General features: G+C 36.5%; 1 protein-coding gene across 7 annotated transcripts in view; it reads left to right on the top strand.

Annotated features, from left to right (window-relative positions):
• Nucleotides 1–23,216, top strand: part of AFDN (afadin, adherens junction formation factor) — a 133,709-nt gene that overhangs the window by 92,202 nt on the left and 18,291 nt on the right. For 6 of the 7 annotated variants that reach the window (XM_075707119.1, XM_075707117.1, XM_075707116.1 and 3 more), the window contains 6 exons: nucleotides 19,200–19,265; nucleotides 19,424–19,497; nucleotides 20,015–20,133; nucleotides 21,178–21,372; nucleotides 21,624–21,715; nucleotides 22,154–22,342. In XM_075707119.1, coding sequence (XP_075563234.1) covers nucleotides 19,200–19,265; nucleotides 19,424–19,497; nucleotides 20,015–20,133; nucleotides 21,178–21,372; nucleotides 21,624–21,715; nucleotides 22,154–22,342 — 735 coding nt within the window. The remainder of the gene's footprint in view (nucleotides 1–19,199; nucleotides 19,266–19,423; nucleotides 19,498–20,014; nucleotides 20,134–21,177; nucleotides 21,373–21,623; nucleotides 21,716–22,153; nucleotides 22,343–23,216) is intronic. The other variant, XM_075707120.1, reaches the window with a different exon arrangement.

The raw sequence follows: 23,216 nt of genomic DNA, 5'->3' as shown, positions 1-23,216 counted from the left end.
GCCAGATTAAACACGTATCAGACTTCTGACTGCCGTCTGCATTTCTGTTTCAAAATGTGCAGTGGAAATTAGGGGTTTTTTCACTTTAAACTGTGAAATCTGATTTCTCATGCAAAGAGAAGCAGGATATAATGGGGAAAAGTTTCCCTTTTCACTGGAGCTGGCTGGCTTCTATACATTGTTTTAACAGCTGACACTCTTAATTTCCATTAGCAGTATGTAACAGTGCTACTGGGCAGTGTGTAAGCTTGATTTGAAAGTTTTTTGCAAGTTATTTAACCAATTTCATGATTTCTTTAATATGGTCAGTGATGGAAGCAGCAGTCTTCATCTCAGCACAGTTGCAGAAACACTCACTGTTTCAGGCAGTGATTGCATTTCGTCTTGCTGCTGTGTGCCTGCCGCAATATTGGAATTCTGATTTTGAAACGGTTATGTCTTAAATCTTGATCTGAAATAAGCAAGAGGCAGATCTTTATTTTAGTTTCAGTGTATGTAGAATAGAAACTTTTGTTTAATTAGAAGTCAGCAGAATGTTCATTGGATGGAAAAAAATAGTCTTGCACTAAGTGTTGAAACAAGGTGCTGTAGTAGTTAAATAGGATTATTTTCAAGGGGTTATTATTGTAAGTCATTAATAGCATGGTTTTCTCATAATAGGCTTCATAAAAACAACAGAATAAGGAAGAATACACAGGCATTATTCTCCTCAATCTGGTCAGAGCAGAACAGATTAGAGAATTGAGTGAGTGTCACTGGGAAGCTAGCAATAGCGGATGGATTTTTTTCTTTCTATTCCTATCTTGTTGACTTCTACTAATAATTTTTCTGGCATGTCTCATGTCAGGTATCTTTTACCAGCATAAAAATTAAAATTCTCATTTTTTCCTTTGGCTGAGGAAAATGCGGGAAGAAGTCCAATAGACTATTTGTTAAAATTTTCTAAACATTAACTGGATAGAATGCGTGAAATGAGAGGGAGAGGCAAGTGAGAGAATAGATTTAGGTTTTTCTAACTTTTTTAATAGTAAAAGGTTGGCTATCAAATGCTGATACGAAACTACTTTATAGTTGAAGAAGTGAAAGCTCATATTCAGTTTCAGAAATATACCATTACAGTGCTGCCGTGCACAGGATCCCAGTTTGATTGCTGACCCAATTACATTTATTGAACTGCTGGTTTCTAGAATGCTTCAAAAGGGCTGTAGTGAAAGAAAATGCAGCGGCTTGTCAACAGGTGGCCCTGCTCCAACCAGTGAAAGACAACCTGAAACTATTCAGCTTTGGTTAGGAAAACAGTTGTTTTTTTCCTGTGATGTGACAAAATAGCTGCTCTCAGTAACACGCTGTGAGAGAATGCCTTTGCATGTTGGTGCTGACTTGCCTTTCTTGTTAAGTCTTCATGGGCTCCTTGTACTTGTCACTGGCTTTGGATAAAGTTGGTTAAAATATGTAGGTTGGTGATATTCTCGAGATGGACGAAATGGGCAGATTCTCAGAGATAGTAAAGAAAAATAATTCCTACTGACTACTTTTTTTCCTTTTACCCATTGCAAAAAATCTATGCTTTCCTAGTAATCTGTACTCATCTCTGAGGAAACATCTAACAAATTTATGATTTGATAATTCTTTGAGTTTTCATTAGTTTGCAGGGTTTTGTAGATAAATAAAGTTTGTGCCAAATAACAGTTTTTAATGGGGAAATTAGATACCATACCTTACATACCCCTTCCACACCAATGTTCTTAATTACCAAGTGATTGTCACGCCTTCTCTGCTGCAATCGAGAAAGATGATTGGAGTTGAAGGTAAGGTTATACAAGCAGAGAAGTGACGCAACTTGCATTGAAATGCCGTGCACCTGCTTGTTCTTACGATAGATGGTTTCAGTTTGTGATACTAGGTGATGGCAAACACATTGGCGTTAATGTAAAAAAAAAAAAAACCAAAACAAAGGAGGTGAGTCAAGGAGTATATGAAAGTATTAGGTCCCTGGGGAACCCTGTATTTGATCCTCTTTCCACCTAATGACAGGTAAAATGTTTAAGTGCATTACTTCTAATTAAATAAAATATGAGTAGCTGTGAAATAGAAGTTTTACAGGCCTGCCAGGAGCGCAGGAGAGAGCAGAAGTGCTGTGCATCCCCTAGTTCACCCCACTTTGCTGTAATGGTGTTTTCTGAGGCAGGACAGCCCCTTTGAGCCACCGTGTAGTAAACATGTATGCTATATGCAAACATACCAGAGAAAACAAGTTTAGTTATGAAACAACTGTTAGCTGCCAGAGCACTCTAAACAGTGTTGTGTTTGTTTGGGTTTTCTTCTGGTTTTTCGAATTGGGAAAATACCTAACAGCATTTCTTAAACTGAATACTTTACACAGATTTTTATTTTTATTTAAAGTTAAATTATATAGCTTCGGATGTGATCCAAAAAGGTAACTTGTTGTTCTACCCTTTTGTAGGTGTTGCATGTTTTCTTACAGTAATACTCCTGTAGCTTTATTAGCAGTAGCTTTTGTAATAGGCATATGGAAATGTAGTTGGTAGGAGTGGTCGGGCATCAGGACCAGTATTGCTTTTTGAGGTTGTGTGCAGAATCTGGTTGCTCTAACCCTGAAAGATGTTTTGATGTTAAAAGCTGCCTGACTCCCAACCACATTGCGGTTAAGTTTTTATGAAATCCAGATGATTTGGAAGCAGCGTGTGCATGCAGTTTACTTTAAAAATATATCGCTTTTTGGGGGCTTTCGCATGTGACTTCTTAGCCATCTGTGGGCCAGCACATTACTTCCTGTTTAATTTGGAGGTTTTTTGTCTTTTGTACAAAAGGGCTCCCTTTTTGTTTTTTCTAGCAGTTTTCAAAGTTTAATAAAGCCTCTAAAGTAAATGGAAGTCAGAACAGCATAACTGGTTACGTAAGAGTCTGAATATTGTATTGGTTATAGCTGGTGTTGATAAACGCTACACTGTGTCATAGCATCCAGCTCCGAGTTATCTTGACGGGTATCTTGGAAAATCCAGCAGACTAGAGCGGTAGTTGCTGTTGAGGGCTGAAAGAGAAGTGGAGAACTGTTTTTTTTCTTTTAAGGATCTGTAGTCCCGGAGATCAAAATGTGGTTTTCTGTTGTTGGAAGAACAGAATCCATGGTAAGTCTGTTCAGGTTTCTGTTGGGACTGTTTTTCTCTGAAGTTTTAAATACTATTCCTGTACTTTTTCCTGCTCTCTTGCTTGTTTAAACCTGCCAGTAGTTATTTGTTCATGTAGCAACAATGTAATACAGCATGCAGTTAAATATAGTCAGATGTTAGTAGCTAACTTTCTAAAATCTAGAAAGAAAAAACTAATTTTTTTAGCTTGTTCTTCATGCACACTTCTCAAATTTGTGGAAGTGACTATTAATATTTAAAGTTTCAGGTGTGATAACTACTGTTTTACTGTGGCAGAGCATGAATAGCATGACCTGTGATCTGTTTACTTGTCATATTGGTTGGCTTTAATCCAGGTTCCTCTAAAAGTCTGTTTTCCCCTTATAAAGTCTTAGTAGAATAATTAAAATTGGCATCCTAAACAGTATACATAAGATTTCTCATACTCTATAGACCCTTCTGAAAAGACCAGAACATGCAAATACGTTGCAGTTAGGATATGTTACATTCAGCACATTCACAGAGTAGAGCATTTAAATTCTGCTTAGATTGCTGCTGCACAAAAGAAAGGATTCTCGTGTTCTGCAAGAATGATAGAGCAGGTTTTGTTGATTAATCTTTGCATGCTGGTTATATTCATTAGTATGCTACGATTTAGTTCTTCAAAGTATGGCACACTTCTAGTTCTTGCTCAGTTGTCTTTCATGAGTATAACAGAAAAAGTTACCTTAAAATATATACAAGCACCTTAAAATACATATGTATATGCCCCTACTGGCATATAAATCAGAGTGTATTTTCTAGGGGTTTTTTACAGATGATCAGATTAAGTACCATCGTAGCACTTACTAAAATAGGATGAGATGGTGATAAGTTGTTTCTTTTTTAATAGAAGCATTTCAAACACTGACAGTTGACAGTTCATCAATAAATATTCTGGGGAAGGGGCTTACTTTTCTAAAAACAAGTGTGTGGCATCTTAACCATAAATAATTTGTATTCTTTGGCAACCTTGATTGTTCTTAAGGTTTAATTAAATCATTCTAAGTTGCTTTATTTTCAAAACTGTTGCTCGTCATTTTGTATTTAACAGTCAGTTTAAGGTGTTAAATTTAAGGAGGGTGTCAGACTACCAGGAATATCGATTTCAATGTGATATTTTTCTGAAAGTTTGTTCTACAGATATCTTGTAGGTGATCTATGTAGAAGGAACAGACTTAAACATTAATTGAAAAATCTTTTTTTTTCTCCCAAAATTGAAAATTAGGTTTATAGTTAATAATACTGCTAATACACAAATTTGATTTTCTCTACTCTGCATTTGCAAATACAGACAGTTGATGGGATTTTTTTTTAAGTGTTTGTTAGTTCTTTACTTGTGTTCCAGGTCTTAAGATTTCTTAAAATTTCAGATACCTCAGTATCTGAAGTCATCTTGTGTCTGTGCTTAAGTGTTTAAGGAAAATTTTTGCCCTTTCCTCCCAGCATGAATTAATTGAAATGTTTGAGTAAGAGGATTTAGAAGTGGGTTTGGATTTTTTTGTTTTGGTTTGGGTTTTGGGTTTTTTTAGCTTTTTCTTTTATGTTTTGATACTAATTCTGAACTACTGATGTCTTAACAGGCTTCTTAGGAGTAACTTAAAGTAAAAACGTAGTATTTAATTGTCATTTCCAACACAGATTTCTCAGTGTCGCAGGAATAAGACAGTATGCAAGTTGCTGGGTTAGTCTTCATCGTGAACAAATAAGTAGCTATGTGTTAGCAATTAGCCTGTTTCTTGTTGATTCATAACTTGCAGCGGGGTTTTTGGTTAAATTTTGGTACCTTGTAGATGTTCTATAAAATTTTGCTAATGCTTTCATATGCTGTGTAAAAACTAAAGCTTATGCGAGCACAGCATGATTTTTCTTCTCACTAGCTGTGAGACTGCAGCTCTGCTCAAGTAGAGTGGTTTTGTCTTTTTTTATTCACTTATATTTAGATTGATACTGCAAATGGGTCACCCACACGTTTGTATTTAATGCCTTCCGGAACAAAGCGGGTTTTAAAATTCATGTGCCAGTTCCTCCTTGCACTAATAGCTTCTGTATGCAAGCACTTGCTAGCAAGCCCACAAAAGTTATAGTTCACATATACTTTAGCTGGAATTCCTCTACCAGACTTCATTCAATTCTGGCATTCAAATAACTTCCAAAATTCCATTTAGATACATGTTAATACAGCATTTTAATTTTAAAGTTTTTACTCCTATTAATGAAAAAGTCTACACAGAATTTGTTAACTTCTGAAAGACTTTTTCCTGTACAAATAGTGCTCTCAATTGGAGTGGAAATTTAGGTGCTTAATAGCACGTGATAGCATATGCACTGATACTGGATTAAGTTGTATCCATCTGAAACTGCAGAGCAGCATTATGTGGAAGATTGTGCTGTGGGGGTTTTTTCGGTTGTAATTTGTCCTTAGCTATAGAGCCAAGAGCCACTTCTTCAAAAAAGTGCAGAGATACAGGGTGTTTTTTTCCAAAATAGGTTGCCCAGTACGTCTTGCCTGTAAAGTCCTATCCACAGACCTAATTAAGCTGAGGCATTAGTTCAGAGTTGCCTTAACTGGGAAGAGCGTCACAGTATCTGCAATACAACTTGTAGATTGGTACATAACCTGAATAGCCCTTAGTGTGTCACTGCTCATAGAGTATTTATAGCAAACGTACATTAAAAAGTTAACCCTTGTTTGGGGAAATAGAGCTCAAGAATATATTTTCCTTGAGCTCAACGAAAGATTTTTCCTTTGAAACAAAAGAGAAATGGAATCAAACAGGCTTATGTATTTAATTTCATTTGTTAAAAATTAAGAGTGCTTTTATGCATTTGTAGAATATCATATGAATCTGAAGTTGCAGCATTTATAATAATAAAAGAGGCTTCCTTTTCAGAAAGGTTAAGAAAGACTACTGAATAAAACTTGCTTAGTCTTTTACGAATGTCGTATATGAAGCATTTTCCCTTTACTTACCGCTTTTCCCCTTTCATGAGAGCAAGAGTAAAGTACAGTTAGGTAGGAACTGTTGCATACTTGATTCCAGTCTCAGAATTAGACTTTAGGCCAACTGCTTTAGCTAGTTCATTCATTTGCTTTGGTTTTCATCAGAGAAGATACCTTTTAGAAGCACTCAGTTTCCAGAGTGTGAGAGAAATCACGTTATAAATTTATATACTTCTGTCTAGGCACAGAAGACACTACAGCTATTTGTCAGCATGCCTGCTTTCCATGTTTATCTAATTTCCTAATTAAGGTTTCTGAATACCAATTATTTTTTTTCCCTAAAAAAAAAGACAACTACATACACCCAAAACTACAGTACTGCATATTTTATTAACACCATTTCAGGAAGTCCATTACAGAACATCCTGGGTTCTTTGGTCTTTTATCCCCTGGGAGAAGCATGCTTTAGAAAGATAGAGGTTATATTCATTTGCTTGCTTCGTGGGCAAGTCAATCTTGATTGAAAACATTCTTTTATGAAAAAGTAACAGGTAACCCTTATTCCATTAAAGAGAACAACAAAACTCTTAAGTCCTTTCTCTTTACTCCTTTTGAGCCTATTTGTAAATAGAGCTGCTGGATACACTGGATGTAAAGTTTCTAAGTTGTTGGATGCTTCCGAGTTCCGTGATACTGTATTCCTTGCAATCTAGCTTTTTTTTCTCTGAATAGCAAGACACTTAGTTTTCATCTGTTTTCCCACCCAGTGCAACTTAAAGCTACAACAGAATTGCTCATAGATGTTAAATGCTTTACGTTTCTTTGCCTGTGAATAATAATGTCACTACATTTTGAATCTCCACTGCCTGTTTTGTTTAATTGGAAATGTTTTGCCCACTTGTGACTGCAGTTTGTCCAACTCCAAAAATGTTTGGTTTCCTCCCCCCCCCCCCCCCCCCCCCCCCCCCGACTGTGGAGGAGAATTTGAGAGGGGAAAGCAGAAGTTTACATATGTGGAGCATGGGTCAGTTTTAAAATTCTTTTTAAGTCAGGGTATGACATGACTCGTAGCAGCTGTAGCCACAACTAACAGACCAGTTTTACATACAGTAGGCTGGTTCACCTCATTTATATTTGGAAATTATATAGGACATGCAATGAAGTATTTTGTCTAATAATGATAGATTTCCAAAGTCTCTACATTGGTCTTGACGTGGCCAAGACCTTCGCTTCCTCTGTCAAAGTGGTGTTTTTCTGATCTTCAAGTCCAGAGAAGTTTGCCCTCATTTGGAGGCGGGACCAGTAGCTACAGAGTTGGTCTTTCTCATTCCTCTGGGCTGACAGCAGGTAGTTCAATGAGTTGTAGATGTAGTAAGTTCTATAGGTAAATAGGTACATATGTACTCATCCAGATGTAACCTACAAAATGCATGCAGCTTTAGGGAATGCGAGTGTTTGGGTGATCAGAAACCTTTGCTTTTTCCTCCTAGAGAGTACATTTGTAAACTGGCTGCATAGTTTAGTAAACTGGTGTTCTTTAAAATGCTTACAAGTTTGGGTTATTTAAATGCTTGTAGACGAATTCTTTGCCAGGGAGGTCAGACTGAGACTTGATTCTGTTGCATAAACTTGCCTTTAAGGATGTTTATAAAAACTTAGAGAGATCTTCTGTGTAAACTTAAGAGTCTGGAATCAGAGAATTAGCCTTGATTAAAAATCAGTAAAATCTACCCTGGATGCGGGCAGATAAAGGATTTCAGGCCTGATGGCTGGCATCAGGCTTGATAGCTACATTTCTGTCCTGTTTTGTTTAAACACATTTTAGTTGCAGGGATTCATTCTGTTTTTAAACTGTTTTGTTTTTATAAAATACAACAGAAGCTTAACAAAAAAGACAGTTGGGGAAATGGTGTCATCCTTGAAATGTTATAAGAGATACCAGGTCCTAATATTTCAGCAAGGTATATTTGTATATGTATATACATACACATATAGGCGATACCTACATTATTACAATGAAATCTTTTTTAATGTTTGCATAATTATGCAAAATCCAAGAAAGTCTGGAAATTTTTTTTTTTTTTTTTTTTAAATCTCCAGTGGTTTATGTGAACCATTGGAATGTTTTGACATGTAGTCTTGTTATCTGAAGCCACTTAAATTGGAATATTACTTTGAAAAGGTTGGTAACTGTATGCCACTTTTTTGTGGATTCAGTCGAACTATAATTGGAGAGTGAAGGATACCTTCACTTCAGGACTATTTTTTCATATTACTATTTATGTGAAGCTTGAAACCATTTAAATATAACTGTATTTAAGACAGAAATCTTCAAATCAGTATCGAAAGGTCATTAGGAAGACTTTCTTGCATTTTGTGGAAATAAAAGTAGTTTTTAATACATGTAACATCTTAAAAAAACTTGTTATTGAAGTGTATTTATTTTTCTTAAATCAAACATGATTCTGCCAGTCTTTATGGGAAGCTGTTCATCGCTCCAGTTTTATTGGCGTATAAACAAAGTATGTGAAGCTAAACAGGTATGGGCAAATGATGGTTTAGAACAAGTAATGACAAGAACTTACTGTTAATTGTCTGGAGCATTACCTGTTTGGTTAGGTGCCGTACCTGCAGATATGTTTCGCCGATGCATAGTTTTCCCTTAGTTACTTAATACTACAATTTTGCTGTCATTCCTAACAACGGGAAGAGTGCTTTTGTAGTAGTTTTCATGGTTTTAATTCTAATGATAGGTATTGGAATAATTGAGTCATCCTACAGATCTACTAAAACGGCAAGAATACCACTAACCTCAGAGAAAGTACAGCTAGTTTGTGGTCCACCTAAGCGAGTTGTGGGGCATGATGTTTGGGGATAGGAGTAGATTAACTGTTAAGGGGTTACCACCTTGTCAACAGCTGGACCTTCATTCCCACTCTTGATACCTTTACACTGGGGTGCTGGTGGGGCTGCATGGTGTCTCAGCACCTCCAGCCCACCACTCTGCTGGCAGCAGGTCCCCGCGTGGCGTGGCGTGGCATGGCATGGCGTGGCGTGGCATGGCATGGGTGGCTCGCCTGGGAACCCAGCTGCGTGTTGACGCTCACTAGAAGGAGCTGCCTGTTGTTTCCACCATGCCGTTATGGCTGCTTGTCTTGGCAAATACCAAATGGGAAGGAGGAGCAGGCAGGATTTCTTCTGCCTGCTTTTAATGCTTCTGTGGTGACTGAATCACCAGCTCGTGGGCTAGCTGTGATGTTGCCATTAGGAAGACTCTATCTGATGTTCCTGTTCTTCAGACTGCACTTTATTATCTACAGTTGTGCTATAGGACATGCTCCGATTTTATGGCTGATGTAATGTACGTAAGCCAAATTTTCCTCTGTGTGTTACTGACAAGGAAGTCTTATAAAACTCATCTTTGTAACATAGCAACACTAGCAATAAAATCTGTTCTCCTTAAATATTTTATTTAATTCTGTCATTTTTATTAATTCATTACGACTGTAGTCCTGTATGTCCTCAATTTTACACTCTCTGATGTAGGAGTAGTTGTTTCTTTTTTCACATCAGTGTAGTTTTTCTTGTTCTTTTCCATATTGGTCTGATTACTCCATAGAAGTGGCTGTAATTTTTTCTTTTTTTTTAATGCTGCCCCTTCTATTTCTATAGTTCTCGTAGTAGGTTTTGAAGCAAATGCAGTATTTTGGGCACGGTCCTGTTAGAGCAAGGAGGGGCTTGAAAAATAACACGAACTGTGAAAACAAGTATGGACTACTGTACACTGATGTGTTGCTTGATAGATGGCCCAGATGATAAGCGGATGTGATGGAAAATGACTTATTTCTTGTTAGGCTGTCTCAAAAGCTGAAGTTAGATCGCATTATCCAACTTGGTCCTTTGGCTTCTTTAACATAACAGAATTTTTGTAGTCGAGCAGATAATCGTACCATGCTTAAAAGGGGCAAATGCTCACTTGGACAACAGGTATGAAATCTTTGCATACCTTTGCCATAAATCGTAGTTAGCTGAGCATATTTTTGTGGTGGTTTTTTTTTTTTCTTCTGATGCATCAAATGCATGATTAACTTTGCTGTGTTTTATCAACTTTGTTTTCCTTCCATCCTCCCACTCCCAGTGAATTCATAGATTTTTGTGAGGTTGCAGTCTGTGTGACTTGAAGAGTAGAAATCCCATAAATAAACCTGCTATTTGGGGGGTTTGCTACTTTCTTCACCTTCCAGATGCTCTTTTAATGAGGTAATCTAGTGCTTTTTTGCCTTTTTTTTTTCTTTTTTTTCTTTTCCTCCTCCCCTGTGTTAGTGCTGTGACTCTTAAATATATTGTGTCAGCATTCTGGAGATTAAAGTTATGCTGACCAGAGGTGCCAAAATTGCTCTTTAACTTTGAGGATTGCCATAGCTGCATGAGTTTTCAGAACTTTTCTAATCTTTCAGGCCCTTCACAAAAGTCATTTAGTCAATTAATTTGTTCATTTATTCAGTAAATTCCTTTATAGCTGATCATGTGTCCTGGGATACTAGCTTATGTTTTTTCTAGTTGTCCTACTGCTTATTTAGAAGACATTTATAAATGACAATTTACAGAATCTTTGTTACTTCTTAATTTCCCAAATATTAGTACTTAACAAGTACTTTTTCTGAATTAAGGGAATGTGTATTTATAAAACCATACATATAAATGTCATTTATATTTTGCATGTAATAAAAAAAAATTTAAAAAGTTGTCTCAGGTGAGATTTTAATGTTGACACCTTTTTGTTGGCTCCAGTCTGTCTGAATTCATTAATCTAAGAGATAGAGAGCTTTTTGAAAGAGCTGAAAGCTCTTACTGAAGTTCCAGCTGGTTAACTGTGCTTTGCTCTGCAGTCTCTGGTTGTATTTTGAGATTAAATTCTGTTGATATTGTATATGTATTGGGGGGTTGGGTTTTTTTTTATTTCATGTGATGGAAGAATGATAAAACATCCTCTGAAACAAATTATAATTACTGCTAATTTTTCTTTCTTACATGTGTAAGTTACCTTTTTCTTGTTCATGAAATCCTCTGCTATTTTAGTATTTATACATGTTACTTTGTGGTTTGGGAATACAGTCTGCAGTTTTAGTTTCTTCTTCTAACAGGTCAGGGTTTTTTGCTTTGAAAAGAATTGATTTAGGAAGTTTCATAAGCATTTTATAAAATAATCTTTAGGTACTAGTGTGAGCACATCAACCTTTTCCTGATGAATTTGTAGTGGTTTGGGGTTGAATTACAATATTTATGTGTTTTACAGTGTTTGGGAGCTGAACTGCAATATTCATTTCATGTGCAGACTTTGTATGCAGAAGATTCCGTGTGAATTCAAGTACAAATCACCGGAAAAATAAGTGTCTCTTGTTATTACAGATTGGAACGTAGCATATTTTGTTCAACATAGCATTGTTGAACAATGCTTACACTAAACTAGAGCCTAATGAGTACCACTTCAGTAATGTGAAGTTTTCATTTAATTTCAAAAGAAGAGTTAGAGTTGTATGGACTATGCAGCCCATGACCTATGAACGGTATTGATGTGAAACTCCCAACAGTCATCATCATCTAAATGTGTAATAAACTTAACAAGCCTCTCTGTGTGTTACTTCCTTGCTTTTACTTATATCCTCAGGTTGTAATTTTAGACTCCATCTTGTAACATTTTTCTGAACTTGTTTTTGTTCTGTGATAAGAACTAGTTAAAACTAGGCTACTACAACAAAAATAAAGCTAGTCTGTTTTTCTGAAAGCTTGCCTATCTTTCTTCTGTCCCACATTAAGTATTGTTATACAGTGCAGGTGGGCCACACATGCAATAAAACCAGATATAAGGGAAATAGAACTGATGGGTTTTAACTGGTGGATTTATTGATAGTGTTTCATACCTCAGTGTCTTGCTTATCCTCTTGACTTGTAGCTCCTTTTATTCTTGCTCTGTTTCTTGGAAGGAGGACTCGTTTATTTACTTTTTGCAAGGTAGTCTGGTCACTTAGACAAGTATTTTCCCATACATTCTTTTCTTCATTTAGATTTAGGGATAAAGACCTGAGTTACTATTCTAAGCAGACTTCTGTATGCAGAAGTATGCTGTGTTTGCCTTTCCCTCCCAAGCAGGATTAGAAGATCTGTCAAAATTCCGTCTAAATGTGAGAGAATGTTCCCCATTGTCATAGAATTCCTGCAGCAAGCTGTAAGTCACAGCAAATTCAGGATTAATTGTTCTGATACTCTTGACTAAACTTAAGTGCATGCCAAACTTGCAAGTGCAACATGTTAACATCTTTCAACTTTTCCTGGTTTAAAACATTAAATTACTTCTTAAGATAAGTGTAAGATAATTAAAAAAAAAACCCAAACCCCTTTATACAGGTATTACATCTCATGCAAATGTGTGGCTTCATTCTGAATACTGGACCTAACAGTTTTCCTCAGTTTCCCACATGTTGGCTGTGTACATCCATCTTAAAGATGAATAAGCTCAAGCATGGAGATTATTTTCAGGAATCTTTTGATGTTTTTATTCAGAGAGCTAATTAAGATTCCTGGGAAAAAAACAGAGACATTTTTATCCCATTGTGTAGTTACATCAGTAAAGTGTCCTGTGGTTGGTTGGAGTTTTTTTGTTTTGTTTGGGGTTTGTTTTTTTTTTTTTAAACAGGATGTATTTACTTCAACTTGAGATACGCTGTTCATCTCCATCCCTTGCTAAAGTTAGGATGATTTGAATTTTTTATGTTTAGGAGGGGAATGGGTAGGCCTTGGCAAAGCTGGGAAGTATCTTTTGGGTGTGCTTGCCATGCAGGTTATAAAAAGCTTAAATTGAAGATGAACTTCAAGTGTTTACAACTTCCCCCCCATGTGTAGTTTGCTTCTCTGTGTGGGAATCTGTATCTATATGGCTTTTTTGGTTTTGCAGTTGTTTTGGGACTCAGCTTCCACTAGAATACTGTTGCTCTGCAGACACTGCTCAGAGCTGCTTGACAAGTCAATAGGTGACCTGTAGTAGAATTTAGGGATTTGAAACGGTTTAAATATTGGTTAAAAATCACACTATTCACCAAATAGTGGAGTCTGAGGCTGCAGCGGAGAAACACTGGTTAGTTATTTTATGTCATGCTGTTTTAACCTGTTTGGGAATTACTTGGGCAGTGTTTAAACTGAAATATTCTCTGTTAGGTCCAAACTCTTTGGTATTTTTTTGTATTGCTCATTAAAAAGAAGACTTCCCTACTGGAAGTTCACAGGTATGGTCTAAACATGGGTAAATTGTTCTTCTGTTTAAAAGATGAAGAATTCCTGGCTCTTATTTTCCTTCTTAAAGACGGCTTTTGGGTTTCTAGCAGTAAAAAGCCCAGTTCGGGGTCTGATGCGAAAAGCCTACCTGGTATTTGTCCTAGATATTCACAGCCACTGATGATTACGCATTTGTTAGCCCAGGTACACAGTTGCTGGAGCCTGATAAAAGTTGGCACAACAACTTAACAAGAATAATGTCACCCTCCCTTATTGATCTAGGCCGTTCCTAGCAACCCCCTTTACGGTTATGAACAGTCATGCTGTGCTGTAAACAATTTGAGGAAGCTGATTTGGTTGAAAACAAAGCTTTTATTTGGGAGGAGGGGGGCTGGGGGTCAGCTTTAGCCTTCAGCCAGCTCTGTCGTGGGACCTGCCATGGTCCCTGCATGGTGGTGCCTGCGCAGGTCCAAGCACAAGACAGCGTGGGAGCAGGCAGGTGGATTTGTTTCTGACACTCTGTATGAGTTCACTACTATTGTCATTGTAATTTAGTATAACTTTTTTTTTTTTTTAATACTGAAATGTGTAAATCGTGCTCCGCTGCTGGCCTGCAAATTTAGTTCTCTGTGTTTTATGCAGTTTTTATGATCTGGGTGGTTCTTCTGTAATGATTATTTAACTGTATTTTAAGACCACAGAATGGAGGCATTTCTCATTTTGAAGCTTAGGTCTAATGTACTTGAGGTATCAGAATTTTTAAATAGCATGTAGTTCCCTTTCTTCAGTCCGCAGTTCACTGTTCTTTTAATTCTGATCAGCTAATATCTTCCTTATAAAACTTTTTCCCTGTGGTTCTCTGCTTTGGCTGTGCATTGTGACAACAGATAACATTGAGCAAAACAAAGGAGGTCTTCAGAGCAGAGTGTTATGCTTGTGCGGTTCAGCTCAGGAATACTGTCACTCAGGTGAACTGAAGCCTGTGTTGATCGCTTTGGATACAATGATTGCACTTGTTCTGTAGAAGTGATTCTTCCAGTTGGAAGTGTAGCTGCTAATTTGGAAGCAATAAAGAAGTAGCAGTAGGTTTGTCGTGTTTTTCAGTTACACACCTTGAAAATTTTCCTTAGATTATTACTTAAGGGAAAGGATTTTTCCAAATTTTTCCTTTAAAGGGTACTATAGTTTCACTTTCTGCTAGGATTGTGGGAAAATGTTGCTTCAAGTGTGGAAGAAAAACAGGTAGATAAGTAGCACTAGAGAGTTTACTACTATAGACGAGGCTTTTTTTTTCCTTTTAGTATTTTCTACATTATTTTTTGAAAGATACTTGTAAAGGATTTGGGGGTTTTGTAATTGGCTATATATATCTCCAAGAAAATGTGCTGTGGGTTAATTACTCTTGGGGGAATAAACCATCTTTTTATGCTTACTACATTCTTGCTTTCCACAATCATCTAACTTCTCTACAGCTGTGTTCTTCTGTTCGGAATAACAGCTTTACAGATACACATGCTTTTGTTATTCAGGATTGGAGAAAATAAAGTGAACTGAAAAGAATGTTTACCATATTACTGTTATTGATACACACGTGTCATTCTTTGTGTTGTTTGTGGGGGAATAGTTTTAGTTATGTTGACCTTCACATTCCTTTGGAAGAAAAGCAGGTTAATAAGCAGTTTACAAAGAAACCTGTTTTATTGTAATGTCAGTAAATGACAGGAGAAAAATCCATGTAGCGTGTATGAGAATTTCGCTCAATTTGGAGTTTAGTATGCATGCCTAACCACATATTAACATCCCTTTTGTGTCCTTAATAACTGTACATTTCCTTCTAATGCAGTCTCCTGGAAGGTGGAACTGAAGCAAAATTAAGTCTGTTTCAATAGAAATTAAGAATTTGGATTCAAGTTACTCTAGAGGTTAGGGTAAAAGTTGAAGGAAGATGATGAGTTAACTTTGCTTACTGAGAGGTCTTCCCAAGCATAAGCGAGAGCACAGGCATGTTGTGAGAAACATATTAAATGGCATATGAAGTAGGCAGAGAAGGAACTCGTTTTTCCTAATAGTATGTGAGTAGATGTGGTATGATGAAGATTTTTGACGTAATCTGAATGAAGATTTATTTTTAAATAATTTTTTATGCTTTCAAAATTCATCAGTTTTATATTAAATGAGATGACTTGGAGGTAACACATCTGTTCATAACTTCTCTTAAAAGAACAGGAAGTGGATTGACAAACTGTATAGGCTTCATAAAAACATTAAAGAAGGAACAGAGTAAAATGTTAACTCCTTCAAATGCTAATGAAAAAATTACTGTAAGGCTTAGAGTATAAGAACAGTTGTACTCAGAGCAAAAATCCATCTGATCTGGTATCCTCCAGCTGTAGGATATTTAGCCAAAGAACGTTAACAACTGTAAGATGGTTCCTCCTAGTTTCTAGCTTTCTGTAATGTCAGAATTTCCTTCAGAATTATATCTGTGTAATTTTTTCTGAAAGCCCTTGAAGGGCCATACCATGAATCTGTGATGGGTTTTTTGTGCATGTTTACACTTTGGCATCTTTAGCACTCTTGTTCCTGGAAGTTTCCCAATTTAATTATGCAATCCTATGTTCTCTTTTTCTGGTGGTTTTTGGGGGGGGGGTTGGGGTTGGGGTTTTTTGTTTTTTTTTTTTTTACTTTTTAAAATATGCTACCAGCTAGCATAAATAAGAAAACTTTGTCTGCTGCCCAATTAGAGAGATGATAAATAATCCAACCTGGCCACTCATCATGCCCTAGACCTTCACTTCCTTGATTGTTACTAAACTGAGGAGTCCATGTCTATTTAGTTGGTTCTCTCAAGTAAGCTGTTCTAAGTTTCTGATGATTCTTGTTATCCTCTGAGCCTCAGAATAAACAGAATTATAAACAGTTTTCTAAATGTGAACCTTCAGAAGTTTGGTGACCATAGCAGTTTCTGGGTTTTTTTGTTCTTTTCTGTTAGTTCTGTTGCCTTCCAGATATTTGAGCTGATACGTGAAGATGGCTCTGAAAACAGTGACTGAAAAGATCTTTCTCAAGAAGTTTAGAAACTATTACATGGATATCTGTGCAATTGCAAATGTTTATTTCATCACTATCTGCAAACCAGTGCACATATCATGGGCTTAAACAGAAGGTTTCAACTTCATTTAACGTGCACTAACAATCATAATCAAGCATAAGAAGGAGGACTGTCGTGGTTTAGCCCCAGCCAGCAACTATGCACCGTGCAGCTGCTCGCTCACTCCCCCTGCCCCAGTGGGATGGGGGAGAGAATCGGAGGAGTGAGAGTGAGAAACACTCCTGGGTTGAGATAAGAACAGTTTAATAATTGAAATAAAGTAAAATAGTAATGATAATAATAACAATATAATAAAGATAATACTAATAATATACAGAGCAAGTGATGCACAATGCAATTGCTCACCACCCACTGACCGATATCCAGACAGTTCCCGAGCAGCGATCGCTGCCCCCCAGCCACCCCCCCACCCCACCCAGTTTCTATACTGAGCAGGATGCCATATGGTATGGAATAGCCCTTTGGGCAGTTTGGGTCAACTATTCTGGCTGTGCCCCCTCCCAGTTTCTTGTGCACCTGGCAGAGCATGGGAAGCTGAAAAGTCCTTGACTAGCATAAGCAGTACTTAGCAACAACTAAAACATCAGTGTGTTATCAGCACTCTTCTCATCCTAAATCCAAACCAATGTCAATTTTCAGTTCCCAATAAGGGGAGGTGGTAACTGGTTCTGCTGACAGTGCTCTGATGGGGACCAGTCCCTTACAAGGTTGGAGCATTACTTCACATTTAGACTAATGAAATAGATTCCCCCCCCCCATTATTGCTCCAGTGTTCAGCGTCATGTGATCCTTCTCCAACCCTTGGTTTTAACTTACCTGATAAATTTTCTATATGGTAAATCTGGTTACATTATTGTTTGCCCTTTTTCTGGAACACTTACGTGCATGGTGAATAGCACATTCATTTAGGGCTTCTCTGATAACTTCCATTCCTTGTGAAAATGAATAACTTCCTATCCATTGTTGGACCAGTTATTCATATACAAGGACAAGTTCCTTCTTATGCCATGTCACCTTCAAGTCTTGAAAAACTCCTGGTAAGAGATCTTGCCGCCTGTGTCCTGGAAGTCTAGGTGTTCTGTCAACTAGATCATCCTTCCCCTTGTGCTTCTTGGTTGCTCGGGGAAGAAAAGAGATTTGTGAAGCATAGTTTCATTTTTCATTATATTTCTCTAGCTGTCTTCTGATTTGTATTTCTCATAACTTTAACCAATTTTTCTGGCATAAAGTTAAAAATATTCTGCAGTTATCTTGATGTTTCTTTAGAGCCCTTTAAAAAAACAAATAAGTAACTAACTTTTTTTTTTTTTAAACTGCCCTTACAGTCTTTCCAGGCAAAGAAAGTGTCCTTACTTCAGTTATTTATTGCATATTTTTTCCTTTTTTTCTTTAAGTATGGCTTAAGGAATTATTATGAAAAATTTGGACATGTAGAATGTTAATCTGGAATCATGGGACTCGAAGTAATTTCTGTGGCTTTTGAGTAAACATTTGGGGTTAACTCAAGATTTAATGAATAAAAATTAGGTCCTTCACCTGCTTAGAAAACGATCTATAACACTAGCTTTTGAATAATCTTCACCTAGATTTTTATTTTACTTTATTAGTATGGTGGGAGCAATGAATGCTTTTGCTGCCGAAAGAAGGAAACAAAAAAAAGAGAGTTGGAAAAGCTGGGGGGGGGGAGTTGCTTATTCAATATCAAAGCAACTTTGGGGGGTTATTTCAGAGAATGACATTCCATTAAAAACTCTGCTCTGTTGCAAACTTAGCACTCTTCTTGCAAGTGACTTGCAGAGTAAAGTGGCACGGTTTGCTACAGTAGATAATGAAATCAAAGTAATTGTCTTACATTGTAAGTGACAATTTAAAGGCTCGTGATACTAACATTTAGACTGATCTGTGTGGTGTCTTGTAAACTGGAGCATGCGGATGGTGCAACAGCATGGCTTGAATAGATGCTTATGTTCTCTTGAATCTGTTGGTTGTCTCGCAGTAAGTTCACTGTTAACAGTCATTTCAAAATTTAGCGGAATACTTCGAGGCAGATGTTTTATGAACAAAATTGCATGGTTTTGCAGTAGACTTAAATATTGGCTCTGTCAACTCTAAAACACTAATTATAATGTCTACTTTGCTTGTTTATTTTAAAACTAGAGGCACTGTTTGTTCCTTTTCACTAGCTCCTTTACAGTCCTAGTGAATGTAAAAAGCATTTCTGTTCCTTTTTCTTGTTATCTGCAATTTACCTTGTTTCATTTGGGTATTAGCAAGGGAAACTGTGCAGTCTTTTGGAACATAATACATAGAGGTATAAAAAAAAATAACATGCATGAAAAGTGGAAATAAATATTTCTTATTAGAAGGGGATTAGAACAAACTTCTAAAGTATAAGTTTTAGTTAATGTATTTTCTTTCTTATTCAAGCTTGCGCTAAGACCAAATATTCTTTGCTTCTAACAATGCTTGCAGGTTCAATAGGCCTAATATTAAAATTTTCTTTTGACTTTAAAGTAATGTAACTCTTTTCTGTATAATTGTTTTTTTCCAGTTTGGGAATATATGAAAGAACTTATGTAATGAGAACTTAGAGGTTTACCTGCCCATGTAAAATTCTGATTAACACTTGTGGAATGCTTAAGAGATCAAATATAGATGTAATAAATTAATGCCTCTTTCTCTGTAGGGTGCTGGTCAAGACAAACTTGGAATATATGTCAAGTCTGTTGTGAAAGGAGGTGCTGCAGATGTGGTTAGTAATATTCTTAAACATCAGAAGTTCAAAGGTAGAAAGATCCTTTGCAAATGCTTTTAAATCCTTTGTTTACTAGTATGTGTGAATAACTGTTTTAATTTAGACCATGTTAGCGCTGGTGTGTGAATTTTCTTCTCTCTTGAATACGTATTTAGGATGGTCGCCTGGCTGCAGGGGATCAGTTGCTCAGTGTGGATGGTCGAAGTTTGGTGGGCCTGTCCCAGGAAAGGTACAGAATGCTTTCCTTGGGTGTCTTTACATGAAGAAAATGCTAGAGTAATAATTTACTGAAAAGGGCTGAAGCTCGTCTTTTTTTTTTTTACATGTTAGGCTTTGCCTTGGCTTTTTACAACTGCCTATGAATAATCTTAGTAACAAATTCAACTGTTCATGTAGTTATTTTCTGTATATGATACGGGTTATCTGTATAAAAGAGATTGTATTACACGTTTGGGCTTAACTTTGAGCAAACTTTATGTAGCTCCAATTTGAAATATTTTGGCTTTTGACCTTTAACTGCAGAAATTGGAAATAGTACTTGCCTGTAGGTGTTATCTGTTTAATAAGTGTATCTTCTAGTCACTTTTTTCAAAGTGATTTTTAGTATTAATCAGAAAAAACAGTGTTTTGTCAAACAAAAGATTACTAGAATAGACAAGAGAAATCATGACGTACAAACTGATAATAAGGAGAACTAAGTAATACAGTGTCTAATTTTGTTTTATTTGCTTTGGCTTTTATTGCAGGGCAGCAGAACTTATGACTAGGACAGGTTCTGTAGTAACACTAGAAGTAGCAAAACAAGGAGCAATTTACCATGGTCTGGCAACCCTGCTTAATCAGCCATCCCCAATGATGCAAAGAGGTAAAAATGCTAATATTATTTATGTTGATAACAGCTTTATAAGTCTTAGAATGCAGAGAATATAATAATTGACAGTAGTTTGCCAAATATTACCAAAATATGAAATCAGAAAAGAAACGTAATTGCACAGAAGTATTTCCTTTCTTACCAAAAGTCCGTCTGTTTTTAAATACTGTTTGAAATTATGCTAGTCTACTCATTAATAAATGCTTTCCATATGTACCTTATAAAAAATTAAATGATGCATTTAAACACAGTTCTGGTTTGAAGTAATTTTTATTTTAACAAATGGAATATAATGAATACAAAGGGTGTTAAACTTCAATGGCTTTTTTTATCCCTTTCATAAAAGCTTCTCTCCTCCTCTTGGAATATGACTTCCTTGTAACCAGAGAGTGCAATGTAATTACTAAGAGAGAAATAAATAGAAACAGAAGCCCCTGGAACATGTTTTGCCATTGATTTTTTTTTTTTTTTTTTTTTTTTTTTAAACTAGAAATATTGAAAAGTATCTTCTTAAGTTTCTGTGTCTGATCATAAGAAATTCTTGGATGTTTCTCCAGTGTTATATTTTATCATCCACTTCAGTGAACTAACAAAAGACATATTTAAGTCTTATGTAAAATAATGTTGTAAAGAAAATAATTTTGTAAAGGAAGACCTTTTCCATATATAGGGTAGTAATACAGTATAGAAAAGAATGGGTTAAAAGAATAAATCCTTATTATCACCGTTTACACCACCATCCCAGATGCCATACGCCTCTGAGAGTCAGGAAGAGACTTTTCAGTAAAGCACCTTTGGCTTTTCCAGATATTGTGGTACCTTTTCAAAAGCTCTTTTGAACAATACAAATCAAAGGAATCCTGTGATAAAAGAGTGGGATTGTGTATCTGAAGAAGTGAAGGTTTTAAAATCTAGCATTTGCTTTACTGGGAACTCATTTTTAATTATAAATGCGAGGTAGTTCTGGCTTGAAAAAGAATATGCTAGACAGTAGTTAATATAAGTAAAAGGGGGAAAATACATATCCAACTGTTACAGTTTCTGACCGCCGTGGCTCAGGTAAACCCCGACCAAAGAGTGAAGGCTTTGAGCTGTATAACAACTCCACTCAAAATGGGTCACCTGAGAGCCCTCAGCTGCCGTGGACGGAGTACAGTGAACCAAAGAAGCTGCCAGGGGATGATAGATTAATGAAGAACAGAGCTGATCATCGCTCCAGTCCCAATGTAGCAAGTAAGTAAGATTATCCTTTTAGGGGTAGATGCCTCCTCCACTAGTTTTAGAGGCTCTTGAATTCACAATGGGGATTATTGTTTTTAAAAATGGATTAAGTTTAAAATGCCAGTCTAGTAGTAACATTTGGAGCAAGCCTCTTGTTAGAACTATTCAAAGGAAAAAACCATAGTTATTTTGTGAATACTATTATTTTATTATGTAAATTATTATTAACAGTCATGTAAATGCTTCCTTTAACTTTCCAACAGATCAGCCTCCAAGCCCCGGAGGAAAGAATGCTTATGCATCTGGAACTACCACCAAAATAACCTCAGTCTCTACGGGAAATCTTTGTACAGAGGTCAGAAGTGGCAACCAAAATGCTGGCTATTAAACTTTCCTTAGCTATCAATAGTGTCAGTGTGCTTGAGTCAAGCCAGTGTCTTACTTAACTATTTGAACAAAATGCTGGTGCTAGTGACTGGGTGGGGGTTTTGCTTATTACAGCTAATGAAAGATTGAGACAGCTTTGAGTGATTTTATTAAATTTTGCTCATGAAATTGTCCTTGTGATTTCTTAGGTTTGTACAATATCGCATACTTGTTTTCAGACCATAAAAACATGAGTCATAACCACAATTCTATTTGATACTACACAACCTCTTTATCTCCTGTTCCAGACAACTAATGCTCGTATGAGCCAAAAGAAAACATTTGGAAAATGCATGTTTAGAGTAATATTCTGTACAGATCTGTGTAATTGGAAAATTCCACCTTATGTTCTTTCTACCTTTTTCAGGAACAGACTCTGCCCCCACGACCTGAAGCTTATCCCATCCCAACACAGACCTATACTAGAGAATATTTCACATTCCCAGCTTCAAAGTCCCAGGATCGAATGGGTCCAGCTCAGAGTCAGTGGCCAAATTATGAAGAAAAACCACAGGTCCAGGCAGAAAGTAATCATTCGATCAATACTACAATGCAGGTGAGAAGTAATTTCTTCTAGTATAAGAAAAAACCAGAAAGAAACTGTTTGCTTTCCACTCCCAGACTGTTGGAGACATTTTTGCAGAACAGTCAACTCTATAATCTCTGAGCTGTTGAAGACAAACTATACAACAGGCGAGGGAAGAACTCCACTTCTGCCAAGATTGGCTTGGGTTCAGAAACCCTACTCTCCCCCACCCCCCCACCCCCCATAGAATTTATGTTACCATGTTCTGCAGACCTGTTATCTGGGATGTTTTAATCCCCTGTTAGAGGTAATAGGGTGTAGTTAGTAGGGTTTGTCTTGTAAAATGTTTTGTGGTTTTCTGAAAAGCGAAGTAATCTTTCACTCTTCCAAGAAGGTTTACATGGAAAAATCTCTTTACCTGTGGGGTGCATTGTTTAAGTGACAAAGTGAAGTATTAAAAATTAAATAAAACAGTACTTTGAGACCTATCCACAGTCTTCACTGAAACACATTCCCTGCTCTCAGTTAAAAAAAAAAAAAAATCAAGCTGCATCTGTTATCAAAGTGCAGATGCTTCTTGACCTGAAATGAATTTGCCCCTACTGTACCTTTATAAATTAAAAAAATAATGTTCTGCTCTTTGTAAATGAGGACTTTACTCAAATCCATACAGGAAATTAAATATAGATCTACTAAATCCAGTCACTGGATCATCTTTTTCTCTAATCCACCAGAGACTTAAAAATACAGAGAGAAAAGGGGTTTTTTGCTATTTCTTAATTTGTGATAAAAGCAGACCATTACACCAGGCTCAGTATATTTACTTTTGGAAAAGCAATGTCATATAAATTATTTTGAGATTGTGTCACAGAAGCGAAGTAAGGATTGATTATTGATTACTTGC

The sequence above is a fragment of the Pelecanus crispus genome, chromosome 3, assembly GCF_030463565.1.
Source record: "Pelecanus crispus isolate bPelCri1 chromosome 3, bPelCri1.pri, whole genome shotgun sequence".
NCBI lineage: Eukaryota > Metazoa > Chordata > Aves > Pelecaniformes > Pelecanidae > Pelecanus > Pelecanus crispus.
This window is presented reverse-complemented; position numbering and strand designations above follow the sequence as displayed.